The 16,921-nt window shown below is 33.7% G+C and overlaps 2 protein-coding genes across 3 annotated transcripts; one reads left to right on the top strand and one right to left on the bottom strand.

The window, feature by feature from the left end:
• Nucleotides 1–279: 279 nt before the first annotated feature.
• LOC130809178 (DNA cross-link repair protein SNM1) lies at nt 280–4,398 on the top strand. The gene is made up of 9 exons (XM_057674841.1): nt 280–1,005; nt 1,327–1,507; nt 1,627–1,866; nt 1,952–2,096; nt 2,232–2,366; nt 2,867–2,933; nt 3,022–3,099; nt 3,218–3,270; nt 3,767–4,398. Exons 1-9 carry the CDS (start codon nt 450–452, stop codon nt 3,863–3,865), a joined length of 1,554 nt encoding a protein of 517 aa, XP_057530824.1. The 5' UTR covers nt 280–449; the 3' UTR covers nt 3,866–4,398.
• A 6,527-nt stretch (nt 4,399–10,925) lies between these two features.
• Nucleotides 10,926–14,803, bottom strand: LOC130809177 (uncharacterized). Of its 2 annotated transcripts, none has more exons than XM_057674839.1 (2): nt 13,601–14,803; nt 10,926–11,380 (listed from the first exon to the last, which is right to left on the bottom strand). In XM_057674839.1, the coding sequence occupies exon 1, from the start codon at nt 14,513–14,515 to the stop codon at nt 13,619–13,621; it is 897 nt and encodes a 298-aa protein (XP_057530822.1). In that variant the 5' UTR covers nt 14,516–14,803; the 3' UTR covers nt 10,926–11,380; nt 13,601–13,618. The 2 variants fall into 2 exon arrangements, with proteins under 2 accessions (XP_057530822.1, XP_057530823.1); XM_057674840.1 differs by having other exon boundaries at nt 13,606–14,793.
• Nucleotides 14,804–16,921: the final 2,118 nt, after the last annotated feature.

Raw genomic sequence — 16,921 nt, 5'->3', positions numbered from 1 at the left:
TTCTTATAAATTATAAATTATAATGATAATAATAATGATAATGATGACTTCTAATATAGCTCGATAAGCATCAAATGATTACTTTTATGTTATACTTAATTACTTTTAGTGTCTTAGGGTCAAGGTTAGAGTCAAAACTTTTGAGAAATTAAGAAACTAAATTTGTGTATGGGTCCAATAAAGAGAGTTTGAATCTGAGTTTAACTTGATCCAATCCAGATCTAACACCTATGACGATCCATATTTGGGCCCGAGTTAAAACGTTCCTAAAATGGCCATGAATTTCCCGCGGCGAATAACCCATTTCAAATTATACAAATCCCTAATTCAAATCACAAAAATCACGACAACAACCATCAGAAAAAGCCCATCAAACACAAATCAAGAGGAAGAACAGGGTTGAAGATTGAACGTCGGAGGGTCACAAACACTCAGAAACGAAGAACATTATGCTTCAATCACCCAAAAAAATTGACGAATTTGATTCATTTTCTGATCCTTACATCTTATGCCAACACCCCAATTTTGATTCTGTTGAAGAACCTTCGATTACCCTTGATGAAAATGGATTCCCGAATTCTCCATTCAACAACAATGAAGAAGACAAAGAAGAAGAGGGCCATAGAATTGAAAATTCCAATGAAAATCTAAGTGGGTGTTCGAGAGATGAGAGTTTTTCTGCTGAATTTTATCGATGTGGGAGTGATTGGTCTAGCTTAAAATTGAAGGAGGAATTTTCACCTTTGAGTTCCAAGAAGCTGAAGCAAAAAAATCTATTCCAAATGTGGGGAATTCAGCGGAAAATCCATCAGGAAGACGATAATGAGACGAAGATTAGTATCGAGGAGAATAAGAATCACATTACTGATTCAAAATTAAGGGAACCTAACCCTTATTTTGGGCACAATCCATCTCTAGAGATCGATTTGAGGAAAACCCAGAAAAGAAAATTGATGACAGTAGAAGGAAAACCTCGTCCCTGCCCTTTCTATAAGAAGATTCCAGGTAATCAGCTTCCTATATAATATTATGAAATCATGTATTGAGATGAACTATATAAGATGCATTTCGTCATTGTTGTTAAATTTCGGTCCTTGTCAAACCTTATACTTCTATGAACAAGTCTAAGTCTGTAGCTTCTCAAAAAATCAGTGAAAATAAGATGAAGAATTAGATCTTAAGCATTTCGTTCATAAAGATCTATGGACAACTGTGGGGCATAGATTACTGGTTCATGCAGTCAATTTCACCTAGATGGGATTCAGGCTTTGGCATTGTTGTTATAAATTAACAAGTGGGTTTAACATGGTGTTAATCATCGTTCAGAGACTTCCTTTACCGTGGATGCATTTCGGTATGGTGCTATCAAAGGCTGTTCTGCTTATTTTCTTAGCCACTTTCATGCTGATCATTATGGTGGCTTAACCAAGGCATGGTCATACGGCCCAATCTATTGCACCTCTATCACTGCTCGACTGGTTAGAATGTGCCTCTATGTTAATCCATCGTAAATTTTCCTTCCTGATCCTCTTAAGAGTTCTCCTTTGTGTAAACGAGTTTTCTAAGACTTTATTACCTCATCTTTCTTACCAATATTGTATGAACGCCTACATCAATTTGCAACAGATATATTTGTCCGTTGGAGTTGGATGTTGAACATCTAATTGACGGTGTCAAAGTGACATTGTTGGAAGCCAATCATTGCCCAGGTGCTGCCCTAATTCACTTCCATCTTCCAAATGGACAACGTCATTTACACACCGGAGATTTCAGAGCTTGTAAAAGCATGCAAACTTATCCGCTTCTTGTAAATAAAAAAATCAATTTGCTTTACCTTGATACAACTTATTGCAACCCAAAATACAGGTACCATGTCCACTGGCCTATTTGATATCAAACAGAAAATGGGCTTCGGAGTTTGTGCAATTTTTAATGTATTTGATCATTTTAGGTTTCCTTCGAAAGAAGAGGTGATGAGCTTTATAGTAAGAACCACTAAGTCCTGTCTCAAGAAGCAACCAAGGACGCTCATTATAGTTGGGGCATATAGCATCGGAAAAGAGTGTGTATATATTGCCATATCAGAGGCACTGAAGGTCCATCAACTTGATCTTGCCTGCTTGATGATTTCATACGATATTTCGTTGTCTTTTCTCTGCTTGTCCCATGGTATTTGAAAAATATATGTTCAACGTTGTAGTGTCCTGATCTTATTTAGTTGCTGACTTTAGGTCAAGATATATGCTAATGCATCAAGGAGAAGAATTTTGCGATCTTTTAAGTGGCCTCAGCTATCCGAAAGTCTGTGTTCTGATGGGAAGGATACCCCTCTTCATGTCATGCCTATTTCTTCATTAAAGCATGAGGTGCTATTCTGATTTCTGAGTATGGCCTTTACTTTAATTTGGCTGTAGGTTATTTGTAGGGATGGTCATGGACCTAGGAGCCTATTGGACCTGCTCTGGACCCGCCCCTTTTTTAGGGTCTGCATTTCATTTTTTGAGACCCATTGGATCCGGGTTGGGTCTCGGTCTCAAAAATAAATAACGGGTCTAGGTCTGGATCCAGACTTGGACTCAACCTCTAGACCCAATTCCTAGACCCCCCCTCATAGACCCGGATCCAGACCCTAAAATTTATGAGATATTTATTTTTTTAACGCTTACACTATTGTCTGTAAACATGTTATATACTTTGTGTTTTATCCAGATTGTTTCTAATACTTTGTTAATGTGTTTTATCAATATAAATTGAAACCCGTGTATTTGCTGTGATCTTTTGTTCGCATGTTCACAATGTAGTTTCTGAGTTATCTCTATCGAGCTTGCTCTGAAAATATCTTATTTTATTTATGTTTTATGGGAAGACCTTAAAGAACTACTTGAAGACGTACCAGAATCAGTTCAATGCAGTTTTGGCATTTCGGCCAACAGGTAGTCTTTCTGAATGTTGTAAATCTGCTGTTCTATAGGATTTCCAAGATTTGGTAATTGTGAATCGGATATACTTGCTGACTTACAGGTTGGACATTCTCGGAATCTGTTGGTAATCAGTTGGATCGTATCAAACCCAATAGTAAGGGAAACATACAAATTTACGGTAAACCCTCCTTCAACACACCTACCGATTCTGCTCGTGCAAGTAGAAATAAATAGCATTTCTCTTATCATTCAATCCTTTTGTTTGAACAATTTAGTTCATGTTTTCTAATGTGCAGGAGTACCTTATAGTGAACACTCAAGTTTTACTGAACTGCAGGAATTTGTTCAGGTTTGATTCAGTTGCTATAGTCTTATTGTGGAATTCATCCTTCCTTTCCACACTACCCAACATATATGTATCATGGAAACCCACTGAAGCTCAATGGAAAACATTTCCTTTTTTGACCTTAAAGATCAGTGTAACATAATTTGTCAGTTAATTCCCTTTTTGAATTTGTGATTCGCTCAAAATGACCCAAAACCGACTACAATTCGCTTTTATTGATTCTCGATTTGCAAGGAGATTTAGGGAATCATGTGACACTATCAAAGATCCTAGAGTTTGCAAAATGATAGCACCCTTTCATGCCCCCGCACCCCACAGCACACGCATGCACACACACACCTTGCAAGCTGGTTCATGCCTTTTTCTGTTTTCTTTTCCCTCTTGGAGAGCATGCTAGTAATTACTAGTTTATTTTCATAAAAGTCTTGCATATACTTCTATGTTGATTGTTGCTCGAATAGTTATTCGCCACTTAGACTATGTTATCACTTATTTCCAGTTTCTGAGACCCAACAAGATAATTCCAACAGTGAACATTTCAAATGCTGCCAACCGCGAAAAGCAGCAATCATACTTTAAGCAGTGGTTGAATGGCTGAGTTCAAAAAAGAACAGGTTTTGTTGAAATGCAGAGCAACCTCTTCCTGCAGTTTAATGACAGGTTAGGCCATAAAGGTGCTAATATATAAGTGTAAACAAAATTTCCGGGTTTATGCTAATATTGCCCGGTATAGAACCGGGTAATATTGCCTAATATTTTCCGTTCAAGTATACGCAAATTGATTCAGCCTTGAGATATTTCTCCGCCTTCGAATCAGAAACCTATTATATGATCATGTTGAGTACTACTTCTCCAGGAGATCTTGGTTATGATCATGAGGAATGTCATAAATTAATTTTTATGTACAAAATATGGACTTTGGGGCAAGGAAATGATATTTGTTGTATTGAAATTTTGTAATAAGCCTATGTCATCTTTTTAGTCTAGAAAACTATGCAGCATTTAAATCTTAATATGATTATTTTCTATTTTTAGATTTAATCTTTAGCCAGGTTCAATACATTTTACTTGTGTTGATTTTTCATATTTTTAGCCATTTAGGCCTTATGCTACTGTATTATTCTTTTAAGACTTAGTGATTTTCTGCTATATAATTTGCTGGGATGTTCTATATGGAAAAAATAATCTAAAATGGACTTGTAAGCTTAGTTTCCGTCGCCAACTTCATCTTCTGTGTTAAAAGGTAGTGAGAATATAAGGAGAAAAGTAGTATAATGGATTGATAAACTTATATAGATCTATCTCCTATTTCATTGTGCTCCTCGATATTACAAGAAGATGCACATATATATAGTGCAAGATATACAAGTAAAAACAAGTGTTACTATTAAAGAGGATAGAAACACACACAACTTAATGCTTTCATGAGTTGTCAAATCAATTGCAACACTCCCCCTGAATGCATTACATATATGTGGGAATTTTATTATGACATTCATGGTCCTAGAAAAAAAAGACTGCCTCATTAAAAACCTTTATCCAGAAAAACCCTGTAGGATAAAAACCCGATCAAAGGAGAAAAGAGTACAGTGAGCATATTTCTCCCCTTGAAGTTAATATAAGTCTCGAAATCGGCACATTCCAATCTTGCGTACTAAATACTCGAATTGCTTTGACGGGAGTGACTTTGTGAATAAATCAGCGGGGTTTTCACAGGATTGAATTTCTTGGACTTTTATCTTTTTATCTTTCTGTAGATCATGTGCGAAGAATAATTTTGGTGACAAGTGTTTTGTTTTGTCTCCCCTGATGTATCCTTCTCTGACTTGGTTAATACATGCATCATTATCTTCATAAATTGTTGCTGGTTCCCTACTTGTATCGTTTAAACCACAATCTTTTTGTAGTTGGCCGATCATGGATTTCAACCATACACACTCTCGACTGGCTTCATATAAAGCTATAAGTTCCGCATGATTTGAGGATGTAGCCATTAGAGTTTGTTTTGTTGATTTCCAAGATATTGCGGTTCCTGCATATGTAAATACATATCCAGTTTGTGACTTAGCCATATGTGGATCAGATAGATATCCTGCATCAGCATATCCAGTAAGTATGGCATCATTTCCTGACTGGAAAAAAAATCCAAGGTCTATAGTTCCCATCGAAATAGATGTTTTATCCCATTCCAATGTCTTTTTGTTGGTGCATTACTTTACCTAGCTAACAAATTTACAGAAAATGTTATATCATCTCTTATATTATTTGCTAAGTACATTAAAGCACCAATGGCATTCAAGTATGGCACTTCAGGGCCTAAAATTTCTATGTTCTCTTCTTATGGACGGAATGGGTCATCCTTTATGTTTAGTGATCGTATCACCATTGGGGAACTTAGTGGATGAGCCTTGTCCATGTAAAATCGTTTTAGAACTTTCTCAGTATAATTGCTCTGATGGACAAAAATTCCACTTTTCAAATGTTCAATTTGTAGTCCAAGACAAAATTTAGTTTTTCCTAAATCCTTCATCTCAAATTCCCTCATCAAATATTTAGCTGTTATTTCAATTTCTCTTGGAGTTCCAATCAGATTTAAGTCATCTACATACACAGTAATTATTAAGAAGCCTGATTGAGATCGTTTGATGAATACACATGGACTAATTTGGTTATTTTTAAATCCTGCTTTCATAAGGTATTCACTCAAACGATTATACCACATTCGCCCAGATTGCTTTAATCCATACAATGATCTCTTTAATTTTATAGAAAACATTTCTCTAGGTACATTCTTTAATGGTAAGTTTAGTCCTTCAGGGATCTTCATATAGATGTTTGTGTCGAGTGACCCATATAAATATGCAGTTACGACATCCATTAATCTCATGTGTAGGCATTGAAAAACTATTAAACTTACCAAAAATCTGAGTGTGGTTGCATCAACTACTTGGGAATATGTTTCTTCATAATCAATTCCTGGCATTTGAGAAAAACGTTGGGCTACAAGTCATGCCTTGTATCTGACAATTTTATTTTTCTCATTTCTTTTTCTTACAAATACCCATTTGAAGCCTACGGGTTTTACGCCTTTTGGAGTTTGTAAGATTTGCCCAAAAACTTCTCTTTTTTCTAATGATTTTAACTCTGCCTCAATTATTTCTTTCCATCTTGGCCAATCAGGTCTTTTTCCGCATTCATTTATCGACATTGGTTCAAGATCATTTTCATCATTTATTATATCAATAGCTATGGAATAAGCAAAGGATTCATTTGGAATGATCCTTTTTCGATTCCATTTTTTCTTAGAGAAAACATATTTATTCCCAAACCGACATATATTCCCATTCTTCGTTGTGGACCCATTTTTGTACGTGGAGGGAGAGTAATGGGCACATATACAGCGCATCCAAATATTTTCAAATGTGAAATATTTGGTTCATGACCAGCTACTAATTGCATTGGCGAATATTTATGATAAGTTGTAGGTCTTAGCCTAATTAATGATGTTGCATGTAATATTGCATAACTCCAGGCCGATGATGATAATTTTGATTTCATTAGAAGTGGTCTTGCAATTAATTGCAATCTCTTAATTAAGGATTCAACAAGACCATTTTGTGTGTGAACATGTGGCACAGGGTGTTTCACTTTAATTCCAATTGACATGCAATAATCATTAAAAGTTTGAGATGTGAATTCGCCGGCATTGTCCAATCTAATACTTTTTATTGTATAATCAGGAAAATGATTTTTCAATTGGATGATTTGTGCAACTAGTTTTGCAAAGGCATTATTTCTACTTGAAGGCTTACATGTGACCATCTTGTGGAAGCGTTTATTAAGACCATGAAGTACCTAAAAAGTCCACATGGTGGATTAATTGGTCCAAATTTATCTCCTTGAATTTTTTCAAGAAATATAGGAGATTCAGTAACAATCTTATTTACTGATGGTCTAGTAATAAATTTTCCAAGAGAACAAGAGGTGCATAAGAGCTCATTTGACTGAGGAATCTTAATATTTCTTAGTGGATGCCCGACTGAGTTTTCTATTATTTTATGCATCATGCCAGTGCCAGGATGACCTAAGCGATCATGCCATAGAGTGAATAGCTCTTTATTGTCTAGCCTTATCACATTTATTTCAATCGGACGTATATGAGTGAGATACAACCCCGATGAATTTGCTGGCATCTTTTCAAGGATAATTTTTGTGCCATTACTTTCTGTTGTAAGGCATATGAATTCTTTCTCATCTATGGTTTTAGTTTCCATATGGTAACCATTTTTGCGTATTGCCTTGAAGCTGATAAGATTTCTTCGAGATTTACTCGAGTATAATGCATCATTTATTACTAATTTTGTCCCCATAGGGAGTATGATGCATGCTTTTCCAATGCCTTCAATTAATTTTGTTGTTCCTGATATGGTATTGACATTTGTCTGAAGCAAATTCAAGTTTGAAAAATATTATCGATTTTTCGATATTGTATGTGTTGCTTCACTGTCCAGGAGGCTATGAAATGTTGATCCAGGATGCCATGAAATGTTGATCCATTTACTGACATTTCCTTTTCTAAGACAAGAGAAGAAAAAAATTTATATTATTAATATAAAGCAAGAATACTCAATACAAAACCATAAGTAGAGAATTAAAACTTATCAAATTAAAAAAAAAAAGGAAAACAAGTTAGAGAAACAGTAAATGCATATAGTCATCTCAAAAGATGTAATTATCTTCTTCTTGGGGATAAGTTTGTGGAGGTTCACATCCTTATTAAAGAAATCGGAGACAAGCTAAGGTGGGCCCAGATATACTTGCTTCATTTACAAAATTTGCTTCTGCTCCTTTTCCTTTGTTTTTCTGGGAAGCTTGATATAAATCCACTAAATGTTTGGCGGTACGAAAAGTTCGCCCTCAATGTTCAATTATGCCACATCTATTACATGTGCTTTTGTGTTTCTAGACTTGTTTAAAATTATCATTTCGGGGGGCAAATATATTTTTTTCATAAATGTGGCTACGTCCGCAGCCACGACCAAGTCCGTGACTACCACCACGACCACGACCACAACCATATAAATTTCCTTGTTCAAAAGTATTTATGCCGCTCTTTACGTGATATTTTCCACGACCTCTGCCTCTTATGAAATAGTTCCTACGACGTCGATGGCGCATATTCCTCTCAATCATACTTATCTCATTAAAGAGCATAGACCTACAGGTCTCCTGTTGTGATTTTTTAATAATAATTCATTATTTTATCCTGCAACAAGAAGTGTTTTCAGCAATTCATGATATTTCTTGAAATGTCTTTCACGATATTATTGTTGTAACAAAATGCTATTTACGTGAAGGTTGATAATGTTTTTCCTATCATTTCTTCATCTCTTATTAGTTGTCCACAATAGACTAATTTTGATTTTATCAGATGAAGGGCTGAATTATAGTCACTAATTGATTTGAAATCTTGAAATCTTAACTCTCGCCATTCATCGATGGCCTTTGGGAGAAGTACACTTTTATTATAGCCAAATCTTTTATTTAGCTCTTCCCAAAGTAATTTTGGGTCCTCATAATTGGTGTATTCGTGTTTGAGACTGTCAATTAAATGATGTCTCAAAATTGATGCAACTTTTACCTTATCTTACTCAATTTTTATGGGATCTCTTTCAATACCCTTTCCTTTGTCAGCAGGATTAAGTTCAATTATTGTATATAATAAACTGTTTCCTTTTAGATATAATTGGACATTTGAAGCCCATTGTATAAAATTGTTTCCTGTTGATTCTAAGGCATTGAATTATCTCTTTTTGAGATCGGCCATTATTTTCTACAATTGAGAAAAATGACAAGGTTATTTAATGATTTTGTGTATCATTAGAGATATTAAAGCATATTAGTATTATCTTCCCCTGATTTAATATCTCAGATATAACAAGCACAATATAATTAAGCACAAGATTTATAAATTTTTTTGGATAATCAGGTAGAGCATAAGCAATACGAGTAATATAATTAAGCCCATAATGTGAATGCTTCTAGTATTTTACTTACATTGTCGGCAATTGGATTGATGTGGGTGTTTGTAGATGTATTGTTTCCCATGGATGGTTTGAAGGAAGAAGAAGATGGAGAAAGAATTTATGGGTTAAAAAATTATTTTTTTTTTTTGTGTTTTGGATAAGGTGTGAGTGGTGTGTGTGTTTGTGACGGGTAGAAGACCCTATTTATAGGGGTGAAATACCATTTTCATAATTGATCTCCAAGTTTTATAAATATGTGGTAAAAATTTATTTTATTTATTTTTATTTTATTTTATTTTATTTTATATTTTTTGGTCTAGAATCGAACCCTTAACGATTTACTTAAATTATAATTTTCGGACCACTCTGACATTCATCCCAAGGTGATATTTTTACAATTAAAAAGGATTTTATGTTATGTAGAGCTAATGTAACCATATGTGCTAATAATCTGTGTTATTGGTAAATTAAGACAACTTATTATTATTGAGAATATTATTGGTGCATATTGTGGCTAAAAAAAATGTGTTATAATGTTTTAAAAAAAACATTATTCCCTCCGTTCTTTTTTGATCTTCTACTTTGGGTTTTTCATACATATTAAGGAAGATAGAATCTTTAGTTTGTAGTGGGTATTATTTTAATTAAATAGTAGTGTGAAGTAATGATTGTATTGGAAGTATGAGGTTGTAGTTGGTATTATTTTAATTAAATAGTAGTGTGAAGTAATGATTGTATTGAAAATATGAGAGAGAAAATAATTATAAATAAAAGAAAAGAGGTACATTAAAAGAAAAGGGGGTTTTAAAGGGTAAAAGTGGAATAAAAACTTTCTAAAAATAGACTGTATTCTAAAGTGAAAAAACTTTTGAAACTACCCATTATAGTAATGTGGAAGATCAAAAAAGAACGGAGGGAGTACCTTCTTGGATTTTGAGAGCGAAAAACTGGTGCTGATAACATGTTAAAAGGTGGTGAGAATATAAGGATAAAAGTAGTATAATAGATTGATTAACTTATATAGATCTATCTCCTATTGTGCTCCTCAGTATTACAAGAAGATGCACATATATATAGCGCAAGATATACAAGTAAAAACAAATGTGTTACTATTAAAGAGGATAAAAACACACACAACTCAATGCATTCATAAATTGTCAAATCAATTGCAACATTCTGCAATTTTATGTACATGCTCTTATGAAGCATGACTGCACTAACATATCGGTTAGTTTTTGATCTCCAATCAAACTCAATCCAATTGAGACCTATATTGACTAGACTTGTTTTCTTCCATGAAATTTAGTAAATTTTACATTTTGATCTTAATACTTTTGAGATAAGACATTATTTTTCATATCACATTTCACAATTAAAACTCATTTTAACTCATAAAAAGAAATACAAAAAATTTATATGGTTTTTGTTTAAATACTTTATAACAATAAAATAAAATAAAATGATTTGCTATAGAAATGCTTTAATCTCTCCCGAATAAATATAACTAAATGTATTTCTATTAAAATGGTCAAACTTATAACAAGTTGACGAAAAGACCAAAGCATGACAACTTCATAACAAAAGGGGTAAAATTTAACAGATTCACGGGTAAAACTATAAATCATACTTATGTGAATGGGAATAAGAGAGCCGAATAAGAAAAAGAAAATTTTCGTCTATTACAAACACAAATTTGCACTAGGTCGAGAAACTAAGGGCTTCGTAGCCCGGATATTAAGAAATAAACATCTAAACTTTAAGCTCGCCAGTCGTCAACACTATCAAAAGTTCAGAGTCTCAACAATTATTCATTTGCCAAGCAGGCTACATAGCTTTGCTGTAATTAGCAGACTTGCTCCAAGTTAGCACAAAGGAAGCAGTTAAAAATTCTCTTGAGGATACACCAGCACAACACAATCTCTTTCTTTTTTACTTCTCATTGACTGATTGAGGTGCTTCAATTCCTATTCAACAAGTGTAGAATGTGTTGCAATACTCTCACATCTACGGGACTTCATAGTATACACATTAATCAAATTCATCGCACCAAGTAGTCCTTATCTGAACTATTGCATAGGATTACCAACCTGAATCACAAATTCAAATAATACAATTGCTTAGAACTCGGACAAGAAAAAAAGAAAGGAACGCCGCAGCAGAAGGAATTGATTGTATCGTGCACTTTCAGCTATGGTGACATGGTAGATTGCAATGTTCCGAGATAACATTTAAAAATCAGCAGGCACTAAAAAAAATACATGCTGGATCCCCAGCAGTACTACATAAGTTCAGCTAAAATAGCAGTCTTAATTCCCTAATAAATAAAGTCAATATTCTGATGGAGTTCATCCAAACAAATGGCGTGTGTGCATGTATATGAGCAAAGGTGGCATGCATAAAGCTGGAGTATGGTTAAAGATAGCAAATTGAGTCTGTTCTGCTCAATCATCTAGAAACGGTAATAGTAAAACACTCTTTCAAGTCGGATGAACATTTGCAAGTTTATCTCACAACTTAAATGGGCAAGAACACCGCACGTCAGCTTTAACACCAAGCTAAAAAGTTTTTCCAATATTAAATTTTCAAATTCTAAACAAAGTAAGCAAAAATTCCTATTCATACTAAACAAAATCTTAGAACCTTCCCTAATCCTAGTTAATTTGGAATTTCTAATGAAATCAGGGAACATTAAACATAGTTGAATTCTACATCAGCGAGTAAAACAAAATCATAAGACCTTTTTCTTATTTCATTATGCTAAAATAATCATGATACAAGTATACAACTCTACCTCAACTTATGAATGTAGAATTGTAGATGGACTCTAGCACTGTGTAATGACCTATCCCTAGTAAACGAGGAATGAATATTAATAATTTTACTGGGACTCGAACTTGATGAATTTTCTAATCCAACTCAACTTTGTAGATTAAAAATCCATCCACTTTGCTAGAAGATCTTTACCTAGCACATTCTTCTTGCATGAACACCATGTATGAGAGCTTAAGAATTAGAACCATGTTCTAACATGGTGCAATAGACTAAACTTATATATGGAGCATCAAGGTAACAGTGAAGATTCTAAACTACAACGAGCACGATTTTAAATTCCTTTTTTGTATTACCCACCTTACTTAATAAAAGGAGTGTTACAGTAACTGTTTATTTTTATAAAAAATTCATCCAATAATATCTATTTTATATAATTGTTTTGTAATAAAAATTGAACAGACTCTTGGTAAATTTTTTCTACCTGTGCCTGTGAGTTATTTGATGGGTTTTCTTATATCAGTCCAAACTACCCAGAAATGCAACAAAGAAATTCAAATGAACTTTGATATTATGCAAGCAAGAAGTCAACTTGAAGTCGAACTTTCTGTTGTTCTGCAACACTTTTTCTTCAAATGCAATAGAATAGTCAGTGACTGACAATCTCATGTGATTCAAACTGATGCAAAAGGTTGTGGCTTCCAACATAACATAACCACATATCCTTTCCCACTTTCAGGAGCATATTATTTGATTTCTAATCACATATGTTAAGACTCTATTAAGTGTTTGGCAGCTTAATTAGTCTTGAGAAAACTGAACAATGCCCAAGCAAAAAGCACACAAGATTAAGCAACTTTATGACAGTTTCTTGCCGTTACATGAATTAAGAGAAGACAACATCAAGATTTGCCACACCACTTACAGTAGCATAATGCTACTTCATTTTCAAGATCAAACTTTTCAAGGATGTACAAGTAGTCATGCTCACTATCCTTTCAATTCATCTAGTCCAACAACTACGTTTATTAGCTCAACACCTACAAAAACCTGAAACTTCCCATCAAATCCCTTCTGGAAAACTTGGTCCCCAAAAGACTAGATTAAGGTTCCAGATACTTTGTGGCCCAAACTCGATATTAATGTTCTAATGAAAAAATGCTTCAATCTACAACTGATTGAAATATTAACGTTTTGGATTGATGGCAGTACATCATACGAAAAAGGACCACATCATAAGAACTCTTCATCCCCAAATCTCAACATTATGTTTTTAGTTTCTGTTTCCAATGGCAGTAGATATGGTATTTCCTTTCTGGTAACATTTCAGTATACTCATCACAATTGACTCAAAATCCATTGAAAAAATTCCATCAAAAAGAAACTTTAAAAGCAAAAATCAATCAATAGAACCAACTAATTAAAACAATGCTTAGCAATAAAGGTAAGATGTGGTGAGGGAGAAGAGAATATACCAACATTGAATCATTAAAGCTTGTAAAACAAGATAGAAAATACCTTTAAAAAGGAAAATGTACCTTACAAGATGAATTCGGTTAAGCTTGAGTTCCCGTCAAAGTCTTCAACTGCACATGATTAGTATCAGCAGTAGTAGACAAAGCTTCATAAGACCCAAATCTCCTTGAGACACCCAAAGCCTTAGAAACCACAGCATAAACTACAAATATCAAAATCATAACAATCCCAACATGAACAACAAATGCAAGATCAAGAATGGCAACAGCTCGAAGCTTAGATTCTTCGAGCTCACATTTAGTAGAACCTTCAACGCCACTAACAACATCAAGAAGTCGATGACAACCTTCAGGAATAAAGGCATCAACATAAAGAGAAAGCCCAGTTTGCAAATCCCATAACCCGTTCAAACAAAGCGAACCAGCAAGACCAACATCGAACACAAACAATCGAGGAAAAAGGGCAAGACCGAGACAAAGAATAGAAGAAACAAGAGAAATCGATGAGGATAAGGAATCACACCGGGATTGAAGATCGGAAGTCTGTAAACTCGCACGAGATGAATAAACGGTGGAATGAAGGAAAAAAGCCGATGATGCAAACGCAAAGAAAAGATCGGAAGGGAGCATAGAGAACACGGAAGTACATTCAGAGAGAAGAAGAATGAGAGAAAGGAGAAAGAAGAGGAAAGAAACAGCGGCGGATTGAAGGGAGGTGAAATGGTGGACAGGAGAATGACCTTTGACGAGAGGATCGGCAATGTTGGAGGAGAGAGAATGGTGGATGAAGGAGATCAAAATGGCGACGATAGTGAGGTATAAGGGAAGAAGACGGAGGCGAGAAGAAAGGGGATGAAAAGGTTTAGCGGAGAAGGATTGAGGGGATTTGAGAAAGTTGCGAATGGTGGAGATAAGATGGTAAAGACCTAGAGATAGTAGAGATGAAGAGGTGAATATCTGGTAAATTAAGGCCGCCATTGTTAGGGTTTTTATGGATTCAAAGCTTCTAGTGAATATTAATGGAGGTTAGAGGAAGGGATGATCGAAGAGGTTTGACCGAGAGAATTGGCGGATTGACGGTGGTGGTGTTTACTTTTTGGTCGGAGGCTCCACCAATTTTGTGTTTTTGGTTTTTGAAATTTGGTCAGAGTCTTTGTTGAAAAAGGAGGATTTCACATCGTTATATTTTTAATTTTTTTATTCGGAAGTATGTTGAATAGAGTAATTTTTTATGGGCGGTCAAAATTGAATCTAAGAAAAATCATTAGTCATTGAGCTAATTCAATTTTTTTTTTTAAATGAAAAGTCTATATATAAGAATATGAGCGTACTATGAGTTGATATGAGAAGTATTAAATTTTAAAGTTACTATATATTTTCATATATTGAAAAAATTGTTTCTAAAAAGCTAATATTTTGGCTATCTGTAAATAAAGGATTAATGTTTCATTTATTCAATAAAAATACAATCTTTGTCTCATTTTTGCAAATAAAAAGATATTTTACTAGTAATCAATTTAGCATTTATTTCGTATACCAACTCATTCATAGCTGTCTCTGTCATTACTTTATTTCAAAATTCACCATCTTCTTCAACTTCTATTTGCAAATACAAGACCATTGAACTTTCTGTTTCAACCTAAATTTTTTGCACCATTTCACATTCTTCAATGGCGGAACAAATTAAATTTTAGGGCAAATTTGATTTCCAGTAAAACATCACAATACAAGTAAGTTTTTGACTCTAAATTTTTGCAATTGATGTCTCATTATTGATAATTGTTGAAATTTGCTTAGAAATTAGGTTTTACTCTTTTATGGTGGAATTTGGTTCAACACATTAGAGATTAGGATTTGTTTGTAATTGTGAACATAATGAATGAAAAGGTGTCTATTAGAATTTGGTATCGGGGTAAATTTAAGGAAGCCCAAGTGGTATTAGTTATGTTGGAGGTTTTAGTAGAATAATGGAGGTAGATCCAGATGATTTGTCTATGGATTACTTGATGAGTTTAGCTAATAATTGCAATGGAGATAGAGGGATACAAGGGCTTTTTTACTTGCTTCTAGGTTACACTTTAAAGGATGGCTTAAGGAAGATAGATGGGGAAAATGTTGTTGTTGAGTTACATAATGCAGTAATTTATATGAGGACAATGAATGTGTATGTGCTTCATAAATATCCAATTCCAGCACTCTCTGTAACTAATCTTAATAAAGGACCACTTGAAAATGCATGAACAACAACTAAAAATACAAATATAATTAATTAACTTACTGGCCAATTTGGGCAAGCATAGAATTTCTAACATGTGTTTGGTCCCTTACAAACAGTTTTCAATTTAGCTTCCAATTTGTGATAACATTTAACATTACCTGAGTTTGCACTGTGTACACGAGAAGAAGAACCACACCTACTCATTTGAGCTTCAAGGAATAGGGAGATTGAAGAGAGAGAGAAGTAGGAAAAGAGATTGAATGAAGATTACAAGGAAGATGAAGATTACAAGGAAGATGAAGAATTTATTAGGTTAAGAAATTAATTTATTTTTTTCAAATTACTAGAGTTTACCGGTCACTGTAGGTTTGCTTTACCTGAAATCTCTTTATTTGCAAAAATAAGCCAAAGGTTGTATTTTTATTAAATAATTGAAACGTTGATACTTTATTTGCAGATGGCCAAAATGTTGGCTTTTTAAAAATAATTTTTCCATATATTTATTGTAAAAGATCAATAAAATGTTTTATACCTCTAGCCATCCACCTGTATCATACTACTATTTGCCAAAAAGTTAGGCGAAAATAATGTAAAACTTGTTAAATTTTACTCCCTTTGTTTTCATATGTTTTTTTCAAATAGAATTTACGAATTTTAGTGTCAAACTTTAACTTTGCATCGATGTATAAGAGAAAACATATTCATGTGGAATCTTGTTAGGTTCGCCTCAATGTATACTTTCTAAATATCAACTTTTAAAATTTTTTAAAAACTTACAATTTAAATTATTTGATTTTAAAATTTGCATTGAAATTTGTGAAAAATATAAATAAAAAGAGCATTTGAAAATATAGAGAGTACTAAATAGAAGTAAAAGTTTGACAAACGTATAAGTAGTGGCTTTAAAACATTCATAGAAGTACATATAGCAACTTAAATTAAAAGAAAATCTTTTCCTAAAATATTGTAATTTAGAAAAATAATTCCTACTTTACGTTAAAGGGAAAAATAATTCCCTATTTACCGTCCACGTAGAACTGGTGAGAGAATTTTTTTTTTTGCCTTTTTTTTTTGCTAGAACCGCCACTTAAAACAGCGGTTTTGGTGCAACATCTAATATAAAACGCTACCTCACTTGGCGTTTTATTTAAAACAATACTTTAAAA

This window comes from Amaranthus tricolor, chromosome 3 (genome assembly GCF_026212465.1).
Source record: "Amaranthus tricolor cultivar Red isolate AtriRed21 chromosome 3, ASM2621246v1, whole genome shotgun sequence".
Lineage (NCBI taxonomy): Eukaryota > Viridiplantae > Streptophyta > Magnoliopsida > Caryophyllales > Amaranthaceae > Amaranthus > Amaranthus tricolor.
Note: the sequence above shows the minus strand (reverse complement) of the source record. Positions and strands in the feature narration are given on the sequence as shown.